The sequence below is a fragment of the Equus przewalskii genome, chromosome 32 (assembly GCF_037783145.1).
Source record: "Equus przewalskii isolate Varuska chromosome 32, EquPr2, whole genome shotgun sequence".
NCBI classification, from domain to species: domain Eukaryota; kingdom Metazoa; phylum Chordata; class Mammalia; order Perissodactyla; family Equidae; genus Equus; species Equus przewalskii.
The window spans coordinates 16016485-16037063 of NC_091862.1; the positions used below are offsets into that span (position 1 = coordinate 16016485).

The 20579-nt window shown below is 42.0% G+C and overlaps 1 protein-coding gene across 3 annotated transcripts in view; it reads right to left on the reverse strand.

Annotated features, from left to right (window-relative positions):
- MTHFD1L (methylenetetrahydrofolate dehydrogenase (NADP+ dependent) 1 like) overlaps positions 1-20579 on the reverse strand; it is a 191134-nt gene that overhangs the window by 114027 nt on the left and 56528 nt on the right. For all 3 annotated transcript variants that reach the window (XM_070603316.1, XM_070603318.1, XM_070603317.1), the window contains exons 14-19: positions 19295-19402; positions 18323-18397; positions 17012-17114; positions 11040-11116; positions 5199-5339; positions 1857-1925 (exon numbers count right to left, since the gene is read on the reverse strand). In XM_070603316.1, coding sequence (XP_070459417.1) covers positions 1857-1925; positions 5199-5339; positions 11040-11116; positions 17012-17114; positions 18323-18397; positions 19295-19402 — 573 coding nt within the window. The remainder of the gene's footprint in view (positions 1-1856; positions 1926-5198; positions 5340-11039; positions 11117-17011; positions 17115-18322; positions 18398-19294; positions 19403-20579) is intronic.

Sequence of the window (20579 nt, forward strand, 5' to 3'; positions counted from 1 at the left end):
GGGGGTGAGGAAGATTGGCCCTGAGCTAACATCTGTGCCAATCTTCCTCTATTTTGTATGTGGGACCCTGCCACAGCATGGCTTGATAAGCGGTGTGTAGGTCCACGCCCAGGATCTGAACCTGTGAATCCCAGGCTGCCAGGGCAGAGCATGCAAATTCAACCACTACGCCACCTGGAACTTTTTTGTTTTAAGGTAGCTTATATCAGAGCATGTTTACAGGCTGATGGGACGATCTAGAGAGAGGAAGGAACTCAAGCTGCAGGAGGGCAAGGCCAGCTCAGGGGACGTCTTCCCACCCGACTCTCTTTGGACCTTCTAGCTCTGACTGGTTCCACCATTCCTGTCATGTTGTCTTGCATCTGGACTCTCACTTCTGCCAGAGGCCTTCCATGTGAGAAGCACATTCCTACCCAGGGGCCTTTGCGCAAATGTTCCCCTCTGCCTGGAAAGCTCTTCCTTAAGACACATCTATGGCTCTCTCTCCTGGTTTATTCACATCTGTGTTCACATATCACCTCATCAGACACCCACATCACTCTCTGTGCCCTCGTGCCCTCTTCTTTTTCTTCTTCAGTCCTTGCCACCAGCTGACACGCTATGCATTGGTTTATTTCTCCATTGCCTGTCTTCCCCACTAAAATGCAAGCTCCAAGAGGACAGGGGCTGTCTTTTTCCTGGCTGTGTCCTAAGCAGCTACTACAAGGCCAGCCCGTGTTATGTGTTCACCAAACATTAAATCTTCACAATAACCTGTTAGGTTTGTCGTTGTTACTCTCACCATTTTACATGGGAGAAAATGGAGGCTGAGACATATTAAAAAACTTGCCCAAGGTCAGAGTTAGTAAGTGGAGGGGCATACACTCAAACTAAACTTTGTATCAGCTGAATGAACGGATAAATGGATGGATATTCTGCTTGTCTTTCTGCTGTGTCTTCCCCCAATGTACTTGCCCTCTGGTCACTTCCACCTTCCTATTTCTCATACAGTTTGAGGACAAATAGCCCATCTGTACCACTGAGGGTGTGCATTTCCTCCCAACTCCACTGTTCGGTGACATCTGGAAGGGAGCAAGAAACTGGCCACAGTGGGAATATTTACACCACGGAAACTCACAAATGCTACAAACCAGGGAGTTCCCCCCCAAAGACAGCTGGCTGTTAAAACACTTAGCAGGACCTCGCTGTCTCTCCAACCTTCCCACTCCCAACCCTCCCACTTGTCTCCCTGGCAACCTGACCCAGATGCTGCCTCCTTGTTTGTCGATGCTCCCCAAATCTCGAGGTCTCATTAGCTAGGAGGAAGGAACTGGACAATGACCACATCAAAGGAGCAAGACAAGTGACTAGGAAACTGAATTAAAATAAAGATATTTTGATGAGAATATTTAAGTTCAATGAAGATAAGAGCAGGGCACGTCATATATAAAAACAAAATCCTTGTAAAAGTGGAGCACAGCACACTTTCCTGGAAAAGATTTCTCAGCACTTACTAGGTGTTTTGCTTGGGAAAAACAAACCAAAAAACCCAAAACCTAAGGATTGTGAGAGGTTAAGTCAAAAAAAGGGCAAAATAGAAAACATCACACAACCGTAGCTACACAACTTACTGAGATATTAGACACTGACTTCCTAAGTTTCTACTCTGGTCAATTAGTATTTCATGAGCTGAGATAGGAATCATAGCAAAGAATCAATAAGTATACTCTTTATCTTCTTTTGGATGTCCACAGAGTTACTCTGATGTTCCTTGCAGACTCACATTGACTGGAAACGCTCACATTGCGTGGAGACACACAAGCAACCCAATTAAGGCAAACTCTGTCAACAATTTCTATGAAAAGAAAACCACTTACTTCCAGGGTCTGCATCAGATTTGGTTTTATTGCATCTTTCATCAAAACCGTCAAAGCACCTGTCACCCCCTAAAGGAGAGGAAAACAAAACAAAACACTGATTTAGATTATTGACAAAAGACGATCCATGCAAGGGTGAATCCCTTGGCTGTTTCTCGCCAGCCTGCCTCCTAGGTGGACATTCCCACAGGCTGCTGTCACCTCTGGGCTACAGGTGACACAGCGCTGTTGCCTCCATCCATCTCTCCCCACTTGAATGGATGTCAACCATTCTTAGACGTGAGAAGGAAGGAATTAGACAATTTCTTCTTGGGGAAGTAGCAGTCATTGCATTTTTTTCAAAACCTTCCTTGATGGTGTTTAAGAGACTTGCCATACAGCAGATATTTCAGTCCACCTAAAAGTGTTTTTTGGCAATTATGCACGATTTTTTTATTACCAGAGATTATATTATTGCATGAAGAAATTAGACAAAGAATGAAAACAAGAGTATTTACAGAGCAGGAATGAAGGGAAATGTTTAAAGCATCCATTCTGCTGTCCCACCTCTCACAGAGAGAAGGTGCTCCAAAAATGGCTGCATTGGACGGGCTTCTCATTTTCTGTCTCTCATGCTATCTGCCTAGAATAAAGTCGATGCTACTTGTACATAAAATGTGGCTGCCTCCTTCCAGCCCTATGACTCTCTGGGTTGGGTTCCCTCTAAGTCCCCTTTCCTCATTCAAGGAAAAGAAGAAAGAAGGAAGAGGCAACAGGGATGAAGTCTAAGGACCACTGGAAAAAGTGTGCCAGAGAAGGCCACCAAGTTAAGTTTTTACCAAAATCCTTTCCAATTTTTCTAAAGACACTGGGCAAGTGTCTTTCAACAAACTGGTCAGTTATTGGAAGGCTATAAAGTGAGCAATAAAGTGAAAAAATAAAAGTGGCATGCAACAGATCTTAACAGATCAGATGGCACAGTGTAGAGCATCGTCATCTCTCCAAAGCACATTCGTTTATTACTTTCTCCCTCGAATTCTATTACCAACGATATTAACTGTGCCTCTTATGTGATCAATTTCTATTTTTATAATATTTAATCATGTAAGATTTACAAGAAACTCCAATTTATTTTCTACTTTATTGCACAAAATATACATTGCAAGAAATGTAATCTATCTATTATAAATATATTAACATGTTTTATTGTGAAAGGTGCTGGCCAGGAAGAGCTCAAAGAAATGAGTTCTTTTTTCCTAACACAGAGCAGGTGGAAGAGAAAGCAGTGGTTGGCCTACTTTTCTGCACACCATCCTTGCTTACATTTCCCAGTCAAATAAATCCAGCACAAGAAACTAAAGGAGGAGGGAAGGTGGACATTTCTGTTGGAGTGTCTCAGGCAGGTTGCCTACCACTGGCTTATTTTTCCGTGACACATTTCGTCTTTTGTTGCTCCTTACACATTGACTGTTATCAAACCCAGGCAAAGAGATCTCCACCGATGTGAGAAGCTCGGTGACTGTAACGTTCACTATGCCACCTGTTCCATAGCCCAAGTCCACAGTGGGGAGAGCTTGGACACATTCTTCTGGGGGATATCAGAATCAATCACCTTATACGAAATTTTCAGGGACCATCCATTTCAATTCTTACACAACACATAAATTCTTTTGACTAAATCAAAAACAAGCTATAAAGCAGTAAAATGAAAGGACAGAAGATCCTAAGCTCCTCCCTCAATTTTCTACAGAGGACCAACCAACCAGTGACAGCTCCAGCTGGATAAAACGCATCTGAAGAAATTAGGTATTTTTTTGCAAACAAGAAACATAAAAGATAACTAAAAAGAGTAAACTTTGGGTTTCTTCCAGACTTGAGATTTTTATCACATACACAAACAAATTTAGGGAAATAATATTTGAGGATTAAGTTTCAAACTTCTTCTGACACAAATCTACGGCTACAGAGAAATATACTTAAACAGAAGCTGTAATATGTTAGTTTAGATAGAAATGTTGAGATGTCAATAATTTCTAAAAAGCAATACTTTCATAGCAAGCTGAATTGGGGTTTTCTCTCCAAGCTTTATACTAAGCATTCCGTAGGGCTGCTGATAGAGACATATCTATTCAATTTACTTGACAAGACCTATGAGATGAGTCAGGTAGAATTCTGTCTTCAAAAGTAGCCAAAAAGTAATCAAGACATGTTGGCCAAGGATTCAAATTACGTCCTAAGCCCTTGGAAATAATAAAATATTAATCTGCCTTTCTCCTCTCACAGCTGCTTTTCAATTGTCAGCGTGCATTTTAGATTCCATTATGTATGTGACTCCGTGTGTGGGAAAGCAAGCTTAAAATAGAGTAATGGCAGTCGAAGAGGTCTATGTCCTATCTAAGCACTTATAAGCATGTACAAGTACATGAAATAGCTACACCATCGTGGGGTTGACAGTAAAGGTGGTTATTAAAAAGGAGGAAAAAAATTAGTGTGCCAAATTAGAATAAAAACGGAAAAAGGTGGTAGTGTGCCAGGATATCACAAAAGCTTTACAGAAAGCATCATTCCACTCAAAAGGGAGCTAGGAGGGGCTGGCCCGGTAGTGCAGTGGTTAAGTTCATATGTTCTGCTTTGGTGGCCTGGGGTTCACCGGTTCGGATCCCAGGTGCAGACATGGCACTGCTTGGCAAGCCATGCTGTGGCAGGCGTCCCACATATAAAGTAGAGGAAGATGGGCACGGATGTTAGCTCAGGGCCAGTCTTCCTCAGCAAAGAAGAGGAGGATTGGCGGCAGATGTTAGCTCAGGGCTAACTTTCCTCAAAAAAAAAAAAGAAAGAAAGAAAAGAAAAAAAAGGGAGCTAGGTGAGTAAGACTGATCATGGTGGAGATCTGCTCTTGTAACGTGAAACCTCAACCTAAGTCACAACATTAAACCAGCCAGGGTGCCCAGGGAGCGGGCCGGTGCCCTAACTGTGCCAATTTTCACTTTATCTTCTCTTTCATGAAGGTGGAGCCACTTTAATATTTATTTCTTGGAAAGGCGATTGGCCCTCAATTTAAAGCAGTCACAGATGGCACCCCGCCCCAGGTAGAGCAGAAATCAGGACTGGCAAGAACCAGGAAAAGCTTATGAAATAAATTTCATGTGCTAGGGTTGCAGCCAGGTGCAAACACATTACAAATGTCCGTGACAACATTCTGAAGCTACAAGACCAACAGGCTTGTGAGGGAAAAATGTGCGTGCAGAAATTCTCTGAATTCCCATGATACACAGTGATAAGAGGAAGAAAACTTCCATTCTCCTGATTACACAAGAACAGGGACAGCGAGCTCTCTGGAGCTTCTGAGATGAACATGCTCACCAAATCTTCTGCTGTCACGGGCTGCCCACTTTTGTCACTGGCCACCACCATTCTTCCCAGCCGCTCCTTCATGTCCGTGAGGCTGTCGGTCAGGGCCAGCACCGCCATAATCTCACTGGCCACCGCGATATCAAACTGCGCCTGCAATGGCAAAAGCACAGGGATTGGTCAATGATGTCACCATCTGGATGGCCATTTCCACAAGGAGCTGTATTGCAGCATTTATGTTCTCACAGGCCCAAGGGTCTATCCTCGGTGGGCCATTCTTGAATGGACAGGTTTTCTGAGTGTCTAGAGCATGCGCGGTCCTGGGCTTGGGGCTCTTGATGGTGGCCTCCCTAGGTGGCCACACTCTTCTTTGATTTGCTCTGCCGAGCAGGACTTGGCCTGACTAGGCCTCCATTACACCCACTCATGGCACTATGTGGTCTGCTTTGGTATCTCAGTCTTGCAGTTAATGATTAATGTGATTATCTGTGTCACACATGTCTCCACCACTAAATGGCATGAAGCCAGGGACCATTTTGGGGAGGGTTCACTCTTGAATCCCCAACTTAGAGGACTGAGTGTAAAACCCAGTAGGCACTCAATACGTATCGACTGGATAAATGAATGGCCTACTGACCACCTCCACTGTTACTCATCAGTGTGTCAGGGGGGTGCATACGTCTGTCCAGCAAAGAGATGGGGAGCAGACAGTGAAAGAAGACAGTCTGAGGCCGGTTTCCCAAGAGTTAGAGCTCAACACAGTAGGGAGGACACGCTGACTTATGTAATCCACCAAAAGGTGACACGGAATCAATTTTCAGCTATCCCTGAGGGCTTGGCCACATCCGATCTTGAAGTGCCCAGCAATGAATGCTGGAGAGCAGCTACTTTCTGTGGAACGTTCCTGGTCTTCCTAGTCCCTCTGCTGGCTCTGACTCCAAGCTGTACACAGTCCAAGAGGAACTCAAAGAGACGCAAGAAACGTGTGCCTCCCCCTCCTTGTAATTCAGCCACTGGACAAAACCACTTCATTATGCTCTGGCTGAATTCTCTTCTCCCCAAGGGGTGTGTGCGCCAGACAAGTTCAAGCTTACACAGAGAGAAAGTGGCTGTGCCCTGGTGGGATCACCTTATGAGACATTTTATTGTCCATTTCCGTCACTGACAAGAAAGGAAATGAAGGAAATAAGGAGCTTTCTGGCTACTTCCTGGTTGAGATTTCATTAGTCATTGATTTGGTGAAAAAATATTACCTGAAAGTCAAATACAACTCAATTCAATTATTATATTCTTAACATAACCCTTTCCAAACATAAGTGATTTTTTCATTGTATGACATTTAGGATTCTCTGGATCATCATCCCATTATAAACAATGCATATAAAAAAATGACTAAAAATATTGAGACTTTCTATACAAAACATGAGACTAGAAACATTCTTAAACTGTGTAACTAATAAGTGGAATTTATAATACACAGACAAGTTCTTCATTTGTAATTGTTACGATTTCAAAATTGTGCATCTGAACATAAAAAATGATACCAACTGGGTCAATTTAAATATCATTCTTACTCATTTTATTGACTCAGTGATGTACCTACTAGAGGGCTGCTCATTTTTGTTTTGAAAATAAAATATTTCAAGTCATCTACAGGTGTAAATGAGATTAGTGTTGTTATTTATCACAAACTTAACACAGGACAATATGCAATGTTGGCAAGGACGTGAATCGACGTGGCTTTTCTGCAAGGTAATATGGAAATAAACATCCACATTTGAAATCTGTAACCTCTTTGACTCTGCAATTGCAGATCTGGGGCCTTGTCCTAAGGATATCAGGCAAGAACACACACAAATCTGTGTGTATGTTTCCTATAGCTTATATGATCACTCAACACTGCAAACATCCCGAATTTCCATTAACGGAACTGGTTCAATAGATTACGGTACCTCTACAAAATGAGATATTACATAGCATTAAGCAATGATGATACGGATCTACCTTTATTGACATAAAAAGATGTCCTTAATAGAGTCTTCTGGTTTCAAAAAGCTGTGAAAGCTCTCACGTATAACATAATCCTTTTTTATTTAAAAGTATGTATGCATAAAGCAATACAAGATATAACCTTGGGCAAGCTACTTCATAACATGCCCACTTTTCTCATCTGTAAACCGGATTTACAAAGTAAATGTGCTAATGTATGTAATGGGCCTGCCAATACACAGCATGGAGTGGGTGTTCAAACCTCAGCCATCATTAGTCTTCCGTCTCTCTGGTGCCTAGTTACAGCACAAAAACACGCAGAGGAAATGTGAAAGGCCTTCCTGACCACTCTCTTTCTTTCCCAGTCCTCTTTCCAGCGGTAACTAATGTCAGAAGCTGGCGTGCATCTTTCTAGCTTCCATTGTATGTGTTTATATACATATACGAATACATATGCTGGCATTTTCCTTAACATAAACTGATTTATACTATATGTATTTTACTTCAATTTTTTTTAATGCATAGGAGTTTTTTTTACCTTTCCATTTCACTATCGGTATAAGAGCGCTATTTGTCATCACTCCTTCTATATAAACTTTATTATTTTCAACTGCCACATACATAGACATTTTTTTTTCCCATATAAGCAAATATTCCTCCTCTTCCTTCTTTTTTTAACATCTTTAGTCCTGAGGTTGGAACTGTTGGGTCATTTTAATTTTTTTATTTTTTTTTAGGAAGATTAGCCCTGAGCTAACATCCATGCCCATCTTCCTCCACTTTATATGAGAGACACCGACCACACCATGGTGTGCCAAGCGGCGCTATGTCTGCACCCGGGATCCGAACCAGTAAACCCCAGGCTGCCAAAGCAGAACGTGCGAACTTAACCGCTGCGCCACCGGGCCGGCCCCTCATTTCAAATTTTAATTCTAACAATCTGTCATCCAAAAGGATTTACTAACTTATATGCCCACTAACACTGTAAAAACTCTCTATTTCCTTGGACCCTAACATTTAACATTAATTTATTCATGTTCTGATAAGCTCACAGGTAAATAAGACTTCACTGTGGTTTTAATTTGCACTTTTATGATTACTTGTTGGCATTCTATTTTTGCTTTTTTAAATTGTCTTTTACTTATTCTCTTTATTTATTTAGCAAATATTTCTTGAACACCTACTACTTAGCATGTAACAAAGTTCTCAGGACTGAAAATCCAGCAGTGAACAAAACAAAAACCTCTGCCCCCATAAAACACATTTTAGTGTGGGAGGCAGAGAATCAACGAGGGGAGCAAGGACAGCAGGGAAAAAAGGAGTTTGGGGACAGATGCAGTTTTAAAGGTGACCAGTGAAGGCGTACTGAGAGCAATATCTGAGTATTAATTTGTGGAAGTTCCTTTTGTGTTTGGCACCTTAAGCCTTTTTTATATAGATAGCAAATATCCCCTCTCAGTCTGTTACTAGTCTTTTCACATTTTTGTATGTGTCAATTTTTCATACTGAAGATTTAAATTTTTACTATCTGATCTTTACAGTTTCTGTATTTTATGTCAGTGCCAGTTCATATCTACAGCAACTACTACCGAGTTTGACTTATTCCTGCTTATTTTTTTCTATTCAGCATGTTTTATTGTTGCCGCTGCCATTTTACGCTTTCTGCTTAAGGATTCCGTGTTGACAATCCTTTTCCTTCAGAACTCCAAACCAATTGTCCCTGTGTCACCTCGCATTTGGTGCCATCAGTGAGAAACCCGACGCCAACCTGCATCTTCCTCCTTTGTCACTAATCAGGACTGTTCTCTCTCTGGCAGCTTTTTGGAATTTTTTTCTTTTTTCCCTTAGTTTTCCAAACTTTCAACATGATGTGTCTGGGTCTATGTCTTTCTTCATTCATCCTGCTCACCACTTATTAAGAGTCTCTAATATGAGAATTCATCTTTTCCGTCAAATAAACAAATTCTCTTTTTATTATTTCCTTGAAAACATTCTTCCCTCATCCTCTGTCACTTCCATCTGTAACTATTATAAGCATATGGGAACTTCTTGACGCGTGCCCTGTATCTCCTCACTTTTTGTACTTTCTACGGCTTTCCTTTTGGTGGTGTGTGCTGGAGAACTCTGGGCCTGGACTTCCCTCTCTAAATCACTTCGGCCTACTTTCTTATTCAGTCCACTAGCTGGATTTTTATTTTGACATCATTGCTTTATTTCCAAAATTTTAAGCGATTTCTTTTTTGCAACAGCCAGTTCCCACTCCTTGTATGATGGCTCTCTTAATCCTCCGAGAATACTGATGGCAGTTTTTTGTTTTTTTTTTTTTTTTTGAGGAAGATTAGCCCTCAGCTAACATCTGCTGCCAACCCTCCACGTTTTGCTGAGGAAGGCTGGCCCTGAGCTAACATCCGTGCCCATCTTCCTCTACTTTATATCCTTTATACCTGTCTGTGGACCCGATTTCCGATGACCCGGGCCTCTCTCCAGAGATGAGGTAGGATAGCACACAGGACATGCCGCTGCCTGGCCTCCAGTCCTGTAGCCACTCACAGGGCCACCGGGGTCCTGAGGGCGCTCTCTGTGCAAGTGAGAAAAGGCTGCCCTTTCCTTAATAAAGCATCACAATATTCTGCTTCTCTTTGTACCAGACGCTTCTCACTACCAGACAGGAAACAGAGTACACAAGGAAATCTGTGTCTGTGATGTGAGGGGCGTCCCCAGGGCTGGGCGGCATATGCTAGGCACTGGCCTCAGGACCACACTGAGGCCCCAAGCTGCCAGCTCAGCACCCGTGTCACAGGAAGCCCGTCCATCTGCTTCTTGAGAGCTGTCCCCAGTCACTCCCCCTGAGGGTGTGCCAACCCTCTCCTGTTTCTGAGTAAGATATCTATCACTCTGAATTTACAGAACCCCTAAAACATTCCCACTACATTCTGGGCTGTGCTTTTCTCCAGTGATCCAACTCCATCCTCCTATCTTTCGGAACCTTCCCAAAATTACATGGTGATGAGTCTGGTTTTCTAGCACAGATATGGATTAATTGTTTGAAATCCATTTATATGCACAAGTTCCAGGATTTGGAGGAGGAGGAAGGGCGCACGGGCTTAGCCTGTCCTCTCAATTCAATCCTCATACTCACTTTTTAATTAAAAATATTTCAAAAGGTCCAAAAGTCTATTTGGTACGAGGACTGAATATCAGAGTAAAAGTGATTCTTTCTTCACTAATAAAAACTTCACAATGTAAAGCCCATAATCTAAAACTGTCTGAAAACCTAAAGTTTATTATAAAAAAAATGATTTAGAGGCTTGCTGTACCTGGCAGAAAAATCATCGAATTTATATTGCCGAAGCGCCACTGCCCCACACGGGAGACCTATTGAAATGAAGGCAAACAGCATAATTTATCTTCCACATTTTCTGCATTTCAGTAATAAGACATTATCCTTAAAAGCTCCTCAGGCTATTAAGCCAAATAACTAGGTGTTTGTTCTTTGGTTTAAGGAATTTGAGTAATGTGTCTGAGATTTTCATTTTTCAGCTGTTATGAGGATATAGTACTAAATGGTGGGTGTGCAATAAAATATGTAAGAATTTATATTCAAGAGACATGCTGAGTGGTTCTTCCCAGGAACACGACTCAAATGACACAGGAAAAGGATCGTAATATAATACGGGAGCCTTTCTGCCTCCTGACCCTCTCCCAGTCCTGCCGAAGGACTGGAAACACCCTGAAATGGTGGGAGACCCACTGGCCACTGCAGGTGAAGGAATGAGAAGAGAGAAGCAGAGAGCCAGCTTCTGGGCCGGTGTAAATCCAGGAGAGTTAGGACAGAGCCACTCCTGCGAAGAGAATGCCACCTACCTGCCGGGAATAGCCCTTCTCTGTGTTTGCCTGCCCGATGGTTATTTTTCGTAGAAATCGGTCATTTGTATCCAATACTGAAAGAGAAGAGAAGAGATTATTCAATCAATGAACACACACTAGTGGCCCAGTGTGTGTCTGTGCCAGGGAAGCAGTGGAGAGCCCGAGACAAGGTCTGGCTTGCCTGGAGCTGACAGTCCAGAGGGTGGACACAAGGAGGGATCAAAAAAACGAGAAAATATCAGCCATTGATAAAAGCCTGAAAAAAAAAAAAGGGAGGTGATATGATAGAGCATGTCAGGGTGGGGGTGGAGTGCCATTTTTGACTAGGCAGTAAGGAAAAGCACTTCCGAAGTGGTGAGTTTTTACACTGAAACCTGAGTCACAGGAAGAAGCCAACTGGAGCCGGCCCAGTGGTGTGGTGGTGAAGTTCGTGCATTCCACTTCAGTGGCCCGGGGTTTGCAGGTTCGGATCCCGGGAATGGACCTAGCACAGCTCATCAAGCCATGCTGTGGCAGCACCCCATATAAAATAGAAAAGGATTGACACAGATGTTAGCTCAGGGCCAATTCCTCACAACAAAAGAGAAGAAGCCAAGTGAGTTTCTCAAAAGGTTAAACATTGAACGATCAGATGATCCAGGAATTCCACTCCTAGGTATACATTGGATAGAAGTCAAAGCAGGGACTCAAACAGATACTTGCACACCATGTTTGAAGAAGCATTATTCACAAGAGCCACAAGGGGACACAACCAATTGTCCATCAACAGATGAATGGCTCAACAAAATGTGGTATATCTGTACAATGTAATATTATACAGCCAAAAAAGAGAGTGAATTTTTGAGAAATGCTACAACATGAATGGATGTTGAAAATATCATGCATAGGGGCCAGCCCCGTGGCTGAGTGGGTAAGTTTGTGTGCTCCACTTTGACGGCCCAGGGTTTCACCAGGTTCAGATCCTGGGTGTGGACATGGCGCCGCTCATCAGGCCATGCTGGGGAGGTGCCCCACACAGAAGAACCAGAGGGACCTACACCTAGAATATACAAGTATGTACTGGGAGGCTTTGGGGAGAAGAAGGAAAAGAGATTGACAACAGATCTTAGCTCAGGTGCCAATCTTAAGAAAAAAAATACAAAAAAAGAAAATATGATGCATAGTAAAATAAGCCAGATACAGAAGGACAAATACTATATGATCCCACTTGTCTGAGGTTCCTAGAATAGGAAAATTCATAGAGACAAGTAGAACAGTGGTTACTAGGGGCTGAGAGAAGACAGCGAGTTACTGTTTCATGAGTGCAAAGTTTTTGCTGGGGATGAGGAAAAGGTTTTGGGTATAGACAGTGAGGATGGTATAAGTGCCGTTAAGTCCTGTGAATGTATTTAATGCCGCGGATTACACACTTACAAATGGTTAAAATGATGTTATGTATATCCTACCACAATAAAAAACAAAATAAATCAAGCAGTATGGGGAGGGGCGAAGAAGGCAATCATGATTCGAGCAGGCATCAATTATCTTTACTTTTTTGTTGGTTTGTTTGAATTGCCCTGATTTGCATTTTGTTTGTGAAAACTAGATTTGGCTTAGTGAAAACTAAATTTACAACTCCAGGAAACAAAGCCAGAAGGACAGAGAGTTCATTAATAATTTATACGGCTTCAAATAACAAGCTGCCCACACTGACGACTTAGATCCAATTTACTAAACATTTAACAGGGCACTGACAAATTATGTATTTGAGGACTACATCATGTATTTGGGGACTAAAAGCATCTGCAGGATGAAAAATGTTAACCTTTTCTTTCACACACAAAGCACCCACAGACCTGCCTCGCTGGCCACCTCTGTTGTTCCCTGACTCAGCGGCTGCTGGTCATTTCCTCTACAGACGATATGTCCTCTCTCACACACACACTCAGACACGCTAATACTCACGCAGACACTCAAGCAACACTCATCAAACACATACAAACCTTCTTTATGATCTTAAGATACAAGGACAGTACATACAGAGAAAGGAATCTTCTCAGCGTTATCACTAGCTAGTACTTAGTCCCAAGACCTACGGTGCAGAGTCATATAAAGTAAAAATATTTCCTATTCTCATGTGTAGGATACACAATGTTGGTACAAGATCGATGGGATCGTCTTACTGGAAATTCAGCTGTTTTCTATTTAGCAAAGAGAACACAAACAAGGCAAAAAAAAAAAGTTGGCAAAATCAACTCCAACAGCAGCATCAAGAGCACAGCTGTGCATTCACCCCAGCCCCGGCGGAGCAGGCGTCTCTCACACACGCGCTTCTGATGCACGGAGAGAGAGACGAGCCAATGTCAGCGATACGGAAGAGAAGAACCATGCCGACTGAATTCGGACACACACGGAACAAAGATCCCAGGAAGTTACCCTTCGTGAGTGATACATCATTCGCAGCCTCTCAGTGCCAGAACCAAAATGGAACGAGAAACATATTTATTCATTCCGGGAACGCTTATTGAGGGCCCACCTTGTGCCAGGGCCCATGCTAGCTGTACAGGGATCCAAAGAGAACAAGACAGGAGTCTCTGATGTAAGGTGCTCACTGGCCAAGGGCAGGTACGGAGAGCACAGCAAGTGTTTGGGGGGAGATGTCTGATTTTTCATTCTTTGCTCTAGACGGTCCCTTGAGTACTGCAGTGTGGACTACGTCTTGAGGACCATGCAGAGGGTGCCTAACGGCTTATTCCAACACCATCACCGGCTCAGGGTCTGGGCAGCACAAGGTGCTCCAGTGGCGGCAGGCCCACTATGCTGGCTTCAGCAGAAGAACTGCACTGATTCCCTGCGAGGCTGCCATTTTCGGAACCGAGAACCTGATGTCAGTTCACTGCGGGTGACTGAGGCTTGGGGCCCTCAGTCTAATGGCCTGTGAGCCCCGGGGGTTCTGATGCTCAGGGAGGGAGGAGCTCACGCTCCTCTGGGAACAACAAAAAGGATGGCTGTCTGCTGTTGCTTCTGCTTATGTTAAGTATTTCTGGAACAGTCTCCAGGCTCCCAGTTCCACTCTGTCACCAAAGCCTTTAAGCTTCTGAGATGAGGCATAGAATGGAACAACCATCAGATTTCTCACACAGGCTGAAACGAATAAATATGGGACATCCTTATGGTCTGAGAAGAGTTCCCAGCCCCACAAGGTCCCTCAGTGTCCCTCTTTAGTTATCAAATCATCTAAGTATCTGATCTCATCATAGGCTTATATATTTCTAGCTTATATTGCCTTAAAAAAAAACCTCTACTATGAAATGACCTCAATTCATTTGATGGAGTCTTATTTCTTATATTAATTCATGGGAATAAGAGCCAAACTGCTTATGAAACATCATTCCAAACTCCTCTGACCCAGGTGGCTTGTCTGGAGCAATAATATTTTCTTCACTTTCATGCCCTAAACAATAATATGATTCTAGTGTTTATCTGGAATAATTTTTAAATTGTCACTTCCATTAAAATTGATGCACAACCACAGTACGCTTCAGTCCCTTCCTTCTGCACTTTACCCCCAGGTGTAAGGGATCACATAGTCTCTCTTCCAAGACCCACTGCAAGAGCCATGGCCCATTTCTGATGGCTGCCTTGGCTGGAGCCACAATGCAGACGTGGAAGAAGCCCCATGTGGGTCAAAATTTCTCTTTTAGCATATTCACACACCAGGTTTAGATACACTAATTTCCACCGGCATGATTTTTCTTTCATAAGTAAACCTCCAAAAAAGTTTAAAAGAGTTAATACAAACTCACAAATGCCTTGGAAAAGTTGACTATGCATTTTGGAAATAATCATGTTATAATAAATCCTCCAGTTATTAAAAAAAAAACCAAAACATGGGGGCTGGCCCAGTGGTGTAGCGGTTAAGTTTGCACGCTTCACTCTGGTGACACAGGGTTTGCAGGTTTGGATCCTGGGCACGGAAGTACACACTGCTCGTAAAGCCATGCTGTGGTGATGTCCCTCACAGAAGAGGAAGACTGGTACAAGATGGGTTAGCTCAGATTGGCAATGGATGTTAGCTCAGGGCCAATCTTCCTCACCCCAAAAAATAAAAAAATAAAAAATGACGTTAGTTTGTTCAGTAACAGAGGCGTGCTTAAGTTAGTTGTAGTTCATCCACAAAGGAACATTCTAGAGCCATTTAAAATTACTATCACAACAAAGAGCTAACAAAGTGGAACACGCATATTATGATGTAAGTGAAACTAGGAGGATATAATTATAATTGTAATTACACACAAAACACAGATGCACACAAAAACTATGAATAGTAGTTTTATTAGTATAGTAAATATAGTATTCTTTTAGACATTTCCAAAGCCTTTACAGTGTTATTGCTTTCATAATTAAAAAAAAAAATCTTTAGAAGATTCCAAAGAGATTTTCCTTTCCTTTAGGAGTTTGGGAGACAGACACACACAGAAAAACCACATCACACAACTTTACCACAATGGCGTCTACGATCATTTAGGGGCTGCTTTAGCGTCTGGAAAGGACTCTCGTGTTTTAGGAGGGCCACCCAAGGGGGAGGCTGCTGTCATTAGTCCATCTTAAAGAGGAGGGAAACCGAGTAAGTTGTTCAGCCAAAGCTGCACAGTTCACAATGGTAGAGGCAGGATTGGGCCTCCAGCCTTGGTCTCTCCACCTCACTGAATTCTTAATGAACTGGCTGAATGGATGCCCAGGAAGGAGGCTTCAGGAAAGGTTGGACCTGAGCTGTGTCTGGGAGGGCCAAGCCAGGGAGACGGGGTGGGGACGGCTGAACAAGGGCGGGGAGAAGGACAAAGGTGGGCCTGTCTGACCGGAAAGGAGACAGAGAGCACAGGGATATGCAGCAAGACGGGGGTCCTGCAGGCAGGCCATGTCATGGCGATTTTCCCACACGGTATGGGAGGGTTTTCCCACACAGCGTGGAAGCTTCTGAACCAGAAAGTGAGAGGACAACATCCCTACAATCTGAGTCTACTGAACTGGGGGATGGAAATGGAAACCTATTCAAAGGCAATTGCAATAAATCAGGCATCTGATCAGAATGTTCTGGAAGTAGGCAGAAATGGGGAACGTGGTGGGTAAGTCTGAGAACAATATAGAGAGAATCAGGGATACGCATCACTAACCCTCTGTAGCACCTTAGGTTTTATCAAGTTCAAGGGCTATTACCACATCCCCGTAAGATTCGTTATCATCTCCATTTCCTTCTCCAAGAGACCAAGGCCCAAAACATGTATGTGACTCACTCGGGGTCACGCAGTAAGTCAGTGGCAGGGCAGAGACACACAACAAGGCTCCTGATTCCACGTTTAGTGCTTTTCCCACTGTCCCGCCCTTGGCGAGAGCAGTGTGGGAGAAGGAGGGGAGACACTGATAAGAGGGGCGCAGGGAGGTGAGGATGGAGATAGTGGGAGTCCCTCCATGCTGCATTCGAAGCGTTAGAGGATATTCTAGTAGCGGCTGGAAGCATGTCCTAGACTCGGAGAAAAAATTCAGCACAGAAAATAGAAATGTAAGAGCTGCTTAAAGTTAACGGTAAAGAAATAAAGGAAGAAATTAGGAGGGTGGGTAGAGAGGGCAGTGGGACAAACAAGGGGAGAGACAGACATTTAAATTTCTTCTTTTTAAAACAAAGACAAGAGGCCAGAGAAGAAAGAGACAGAGGAGAGAAGTAATTTTCCTTGCCAATCTAAATGAGTGGGAGTGGATGCGACCGAGCCCAGAGAGAGCAGTCGGTTTGAGAAGGGTGCAGCCTTTTCTCCCCAAAAGGAGGCCAGGATGAGAGAAGAGGAGGTAAAATGATAGTGACTGAAATAAATGGAGGGATTATGAAACACAAGCTGGGAAGAGAATGGGAAGAGGTAAAATCGTGCCTTTGTGAAATTGATTCGAGAGCTTCAGCTGGAAATCATCACGCTCCCGAGCTGGCCGTCAGCACCTACCTCTCTGCCACGTGACAGTGGAGGGGTCGATGTCAAGCCGGGCGAACTTCCTCATTTCCTCTTCTGTCAGCGTGTTGGGATCTGTCTTATTTATTCCCAGTCTCTAAGGATGCAGAAGAAAAAACGCGATCGGTTTTGGGAGGAAGAGAAAGCAAAATGGAACTAAAATGATTTCTCTTCTCTTATTTTGTCCATGACTAGTAAAGCCTTCTTACAAACTGAACTTTGAGTAAGTTGTTGGTTAGGCCAACTCATAAATGCGAGTCCAAATATCTCCTAAGTGGAAGACATGATATTTGTAATATACCCTTAAAATGACAGATCTGAAGATGTAGTGTGGTTGACAGTACACAAAAAACACTGTTTGCTGTTGTCTGTGTCGGCCTGAGGCCCTGGGAGCCGCTCTCCGTGGTCGCCATGCGCTGTGCTCAGAAGGGACATTGCTGTCCATATAAAGGATGCTCCAGCTCGTTAGTTCTTCTTTTCAAATACAAATACCAGTCATTCAAGGAAAGTTTATGTCTGTGTTTTCAAAATAAGTTATTTGTAATTCACTGAGGAAAAAAACATTAAAACTTGTAATGCATCTATTTCTATAAAGGAAACATTCTAAAAAAGTGGCTTTTAGTAAAGAAGTATAAGAAAAGAATCTGGGAAACAGAAACTATACATGTTGTTGCTGAAGATAGTCTACTGTGCATTATTTTCAAGAAACTCAACTTCTAAGAAGCAAGGGGGTGAATTTTTAAAACCAATCATTACCAACCAGTGGCTGTACATTATACCAGTACAGTTGTGTTTTAGTCTCTGGAAAAGAGCCAGGGGAAATCAATGTGACTAGTAGGACAAGCAGCAACTGGCACTAAGAAATAATATGCACAAGAATGAAGATCACTTCCACGGGTATCTTAGTATCTTGCTGCAGCAAAAGCTGAGTAGACGAATTTTCATAGGCTATATCTTATTTCCTAGATAAGAAATTTCACGAAAGAGCACTCTTTGAAATTCTCATTTGTTAGCTGTGTGTTAGGGCCTCTAGATGAGCAAAGGAGCCCTCTCATTTTATGGATGGAGAACAGACACCTAAAAAGGTGAACTGATGTGTTCCAGAGCTCTTTGGTGCAGGATCTGGTGTCAGGCTTCTAGTTCTGCGCTTTCTTGGCTATCTTGTTCCGTTTCTTTAGAGCTTAAGACCCAAAAGAGTGTCTGAAAACCCAAATCAAATCAAGTTCAAAATCTCCAGCTCTGACGATTTTTCTGATTTGTTTCTGGGACATGTTCTTTTTAAAGAAACACTGACTGGAAACTTACCTTCAGCCGAGCAAGTTGAATTTTTGAAAATTCTCGGACACCATTCACTGAAGGAACCAGTCGATTATACAGGGCCTAAAAACACAAAACAAAAATAAAACCCCACACAAGTTTAAGGGCCAACCATGAACTCGGACAATTCATAGGATATGACAAAGTTCATTACATTTATGACGAAACTGTTTAGCTAACAGACCCTATTAAAATTCTTGGCTTATATGAACAACGCAGACTTAAGTTCTGTCGTTTTAATAAATCTGACCAAATCTGACATAATGCACATTGCAAAGAGTGTGCATACATATATATTTCTTGAGCTACAGCCTTATAACTTTCAAATTAATATTAATCTGTATTTGGCTTCAAAAACTCAGGAGGGAGTTACTTTAATTACTTACTTCAGTTACTTTAATTGGAGGTAGTCAGGACCCCTGTAAAACGTGCCAGAAAGTCTCACTTTTATCCATGTCCTATGTCTATGAGGAATTAGCACCCGGTACTGTCCCCTTCAGGTGTGCGATTTACATCTCAGACTGTTTGCACCTGAAGCCCAACAAGGGGGTCTGACCTCTTTAACAACCCATCTCGGAGAGCTGCAGGTTAACACCACAGTCTAAACAGACACCTCTCCAATCCCCTTAGTACAGACAGATATTGGACCTATGGGCAGAACCAAGGGCACTGGTCTACCACCACCTTCAAACCTAAAGACTCATCTCAAAGAATATTTGGCTTGAAAAGTACAGCTAACGTAATTCACCTAATAGCCTGGCGGTGGTCATACACTCATTTGAGAATCTGACCGAAGTATGGATCCTCTCCCCAAGAAATACGGACATGTACAAAATTCACAACATTTTGAATAAAATTTCAGAGAGTTTACAGACTCCAGAAGTTTCTCCATGAACTCCTTAAGAATCCAGGAATCCCAGGATAAGATGGCCAAAATGGCCAACAAGGAGCCTTTCTCACCTTATCTGTTTGAGTGTTTTCATGCAAAATCCTTGTGTCGATAGCAGCGGCTAGCAAGTTATTGGCAGCGGTGATGGCATGGATGTCCCCAGTCAAGTGAAGGTTGAACTAGAAAGGACATGAAAATATGTTTCTACTTGTTTCAAACAACCATGGCAGTATTCAAGGACTTTCTGAATAAATAAAATATGCTAACTATATATCCTTATAATAAGCTGAGTCCATAAAACAGCCTAAATTAGCACATCAATGTCAAGGTCTCCCACTTGACAGCAGAGCACTCGAGCAAATCTGTCATCAGAAATTCTTCCATTCTCAAGTTAAGGGTAAAATAATCTGATGGACTTAATATTGGTTTTCTTATTTCATTGACTTTTATGTATTCTTATATGATTTAGAAAATAATATTGTGTCAAATATACTTTGGAATGAGGCAGGGAATAACATAAACAGTAATAGAATAATATATGACAGAAAGTCTGAGAAATACAAAAAATATATCACCCTCATAACTCTATTAATTCTGCTATTTTCCTTCTAGTCTTATGTGCGCACATTATTATTTGTAGAATCAGCCATACTTATAATTTGGTACTTTCTTTTTTAAAGAACTCATTCTTATGTAATAATCTTGCTTATGGATATTACAGTTTATCGGAACTGTATAATTGAGTAGATAGACCAAAATTTTTCAGTCTCCCACGCCTGGACTGCTTTCACATTTTCATTTTTGCAAAAAAGGTTATAATTATAAAGAATAGATGCAAATAGCTTTTTTAAAAAATTAGTTGCTAAAAAGCAATATATTTCCAGCAGTGTGGTTACTGGATTAAGGCGCTTGATAATATCACCAAATTGCTTTCTGAATGGGTTGAAGTGCCATCTGCAAAACAGGAGATCAGTTACTTCAGAAACAAAGTAAACTCTGGACTAAAATAGAAGTTAATCGAATAGTTGAAAAAGTGGTGTTCTGTTTTAAGATGCATTTCTTTAATTTCTTGGAAGGTTAAACATTTATATTTTCTTGTTAAAATTTTATTTTATAACTTATAAAATACATGATCACTAGAAAAGATGAAAAATTACATACGAATATATATTTTATAACATATACTTGTAATTTTAAATAGTGAGACCATAATACCATAATACCTTTGACCTTAGCTTTTACACCTAGTGTTAATATTACTAGCATTTTTACATCACTAAATAGTCTTCAAAAAATAGTTTACTTGATATCCTATTATTAAACATTTAAGATTTTTCTAATTTTTTTTTTTTAAGA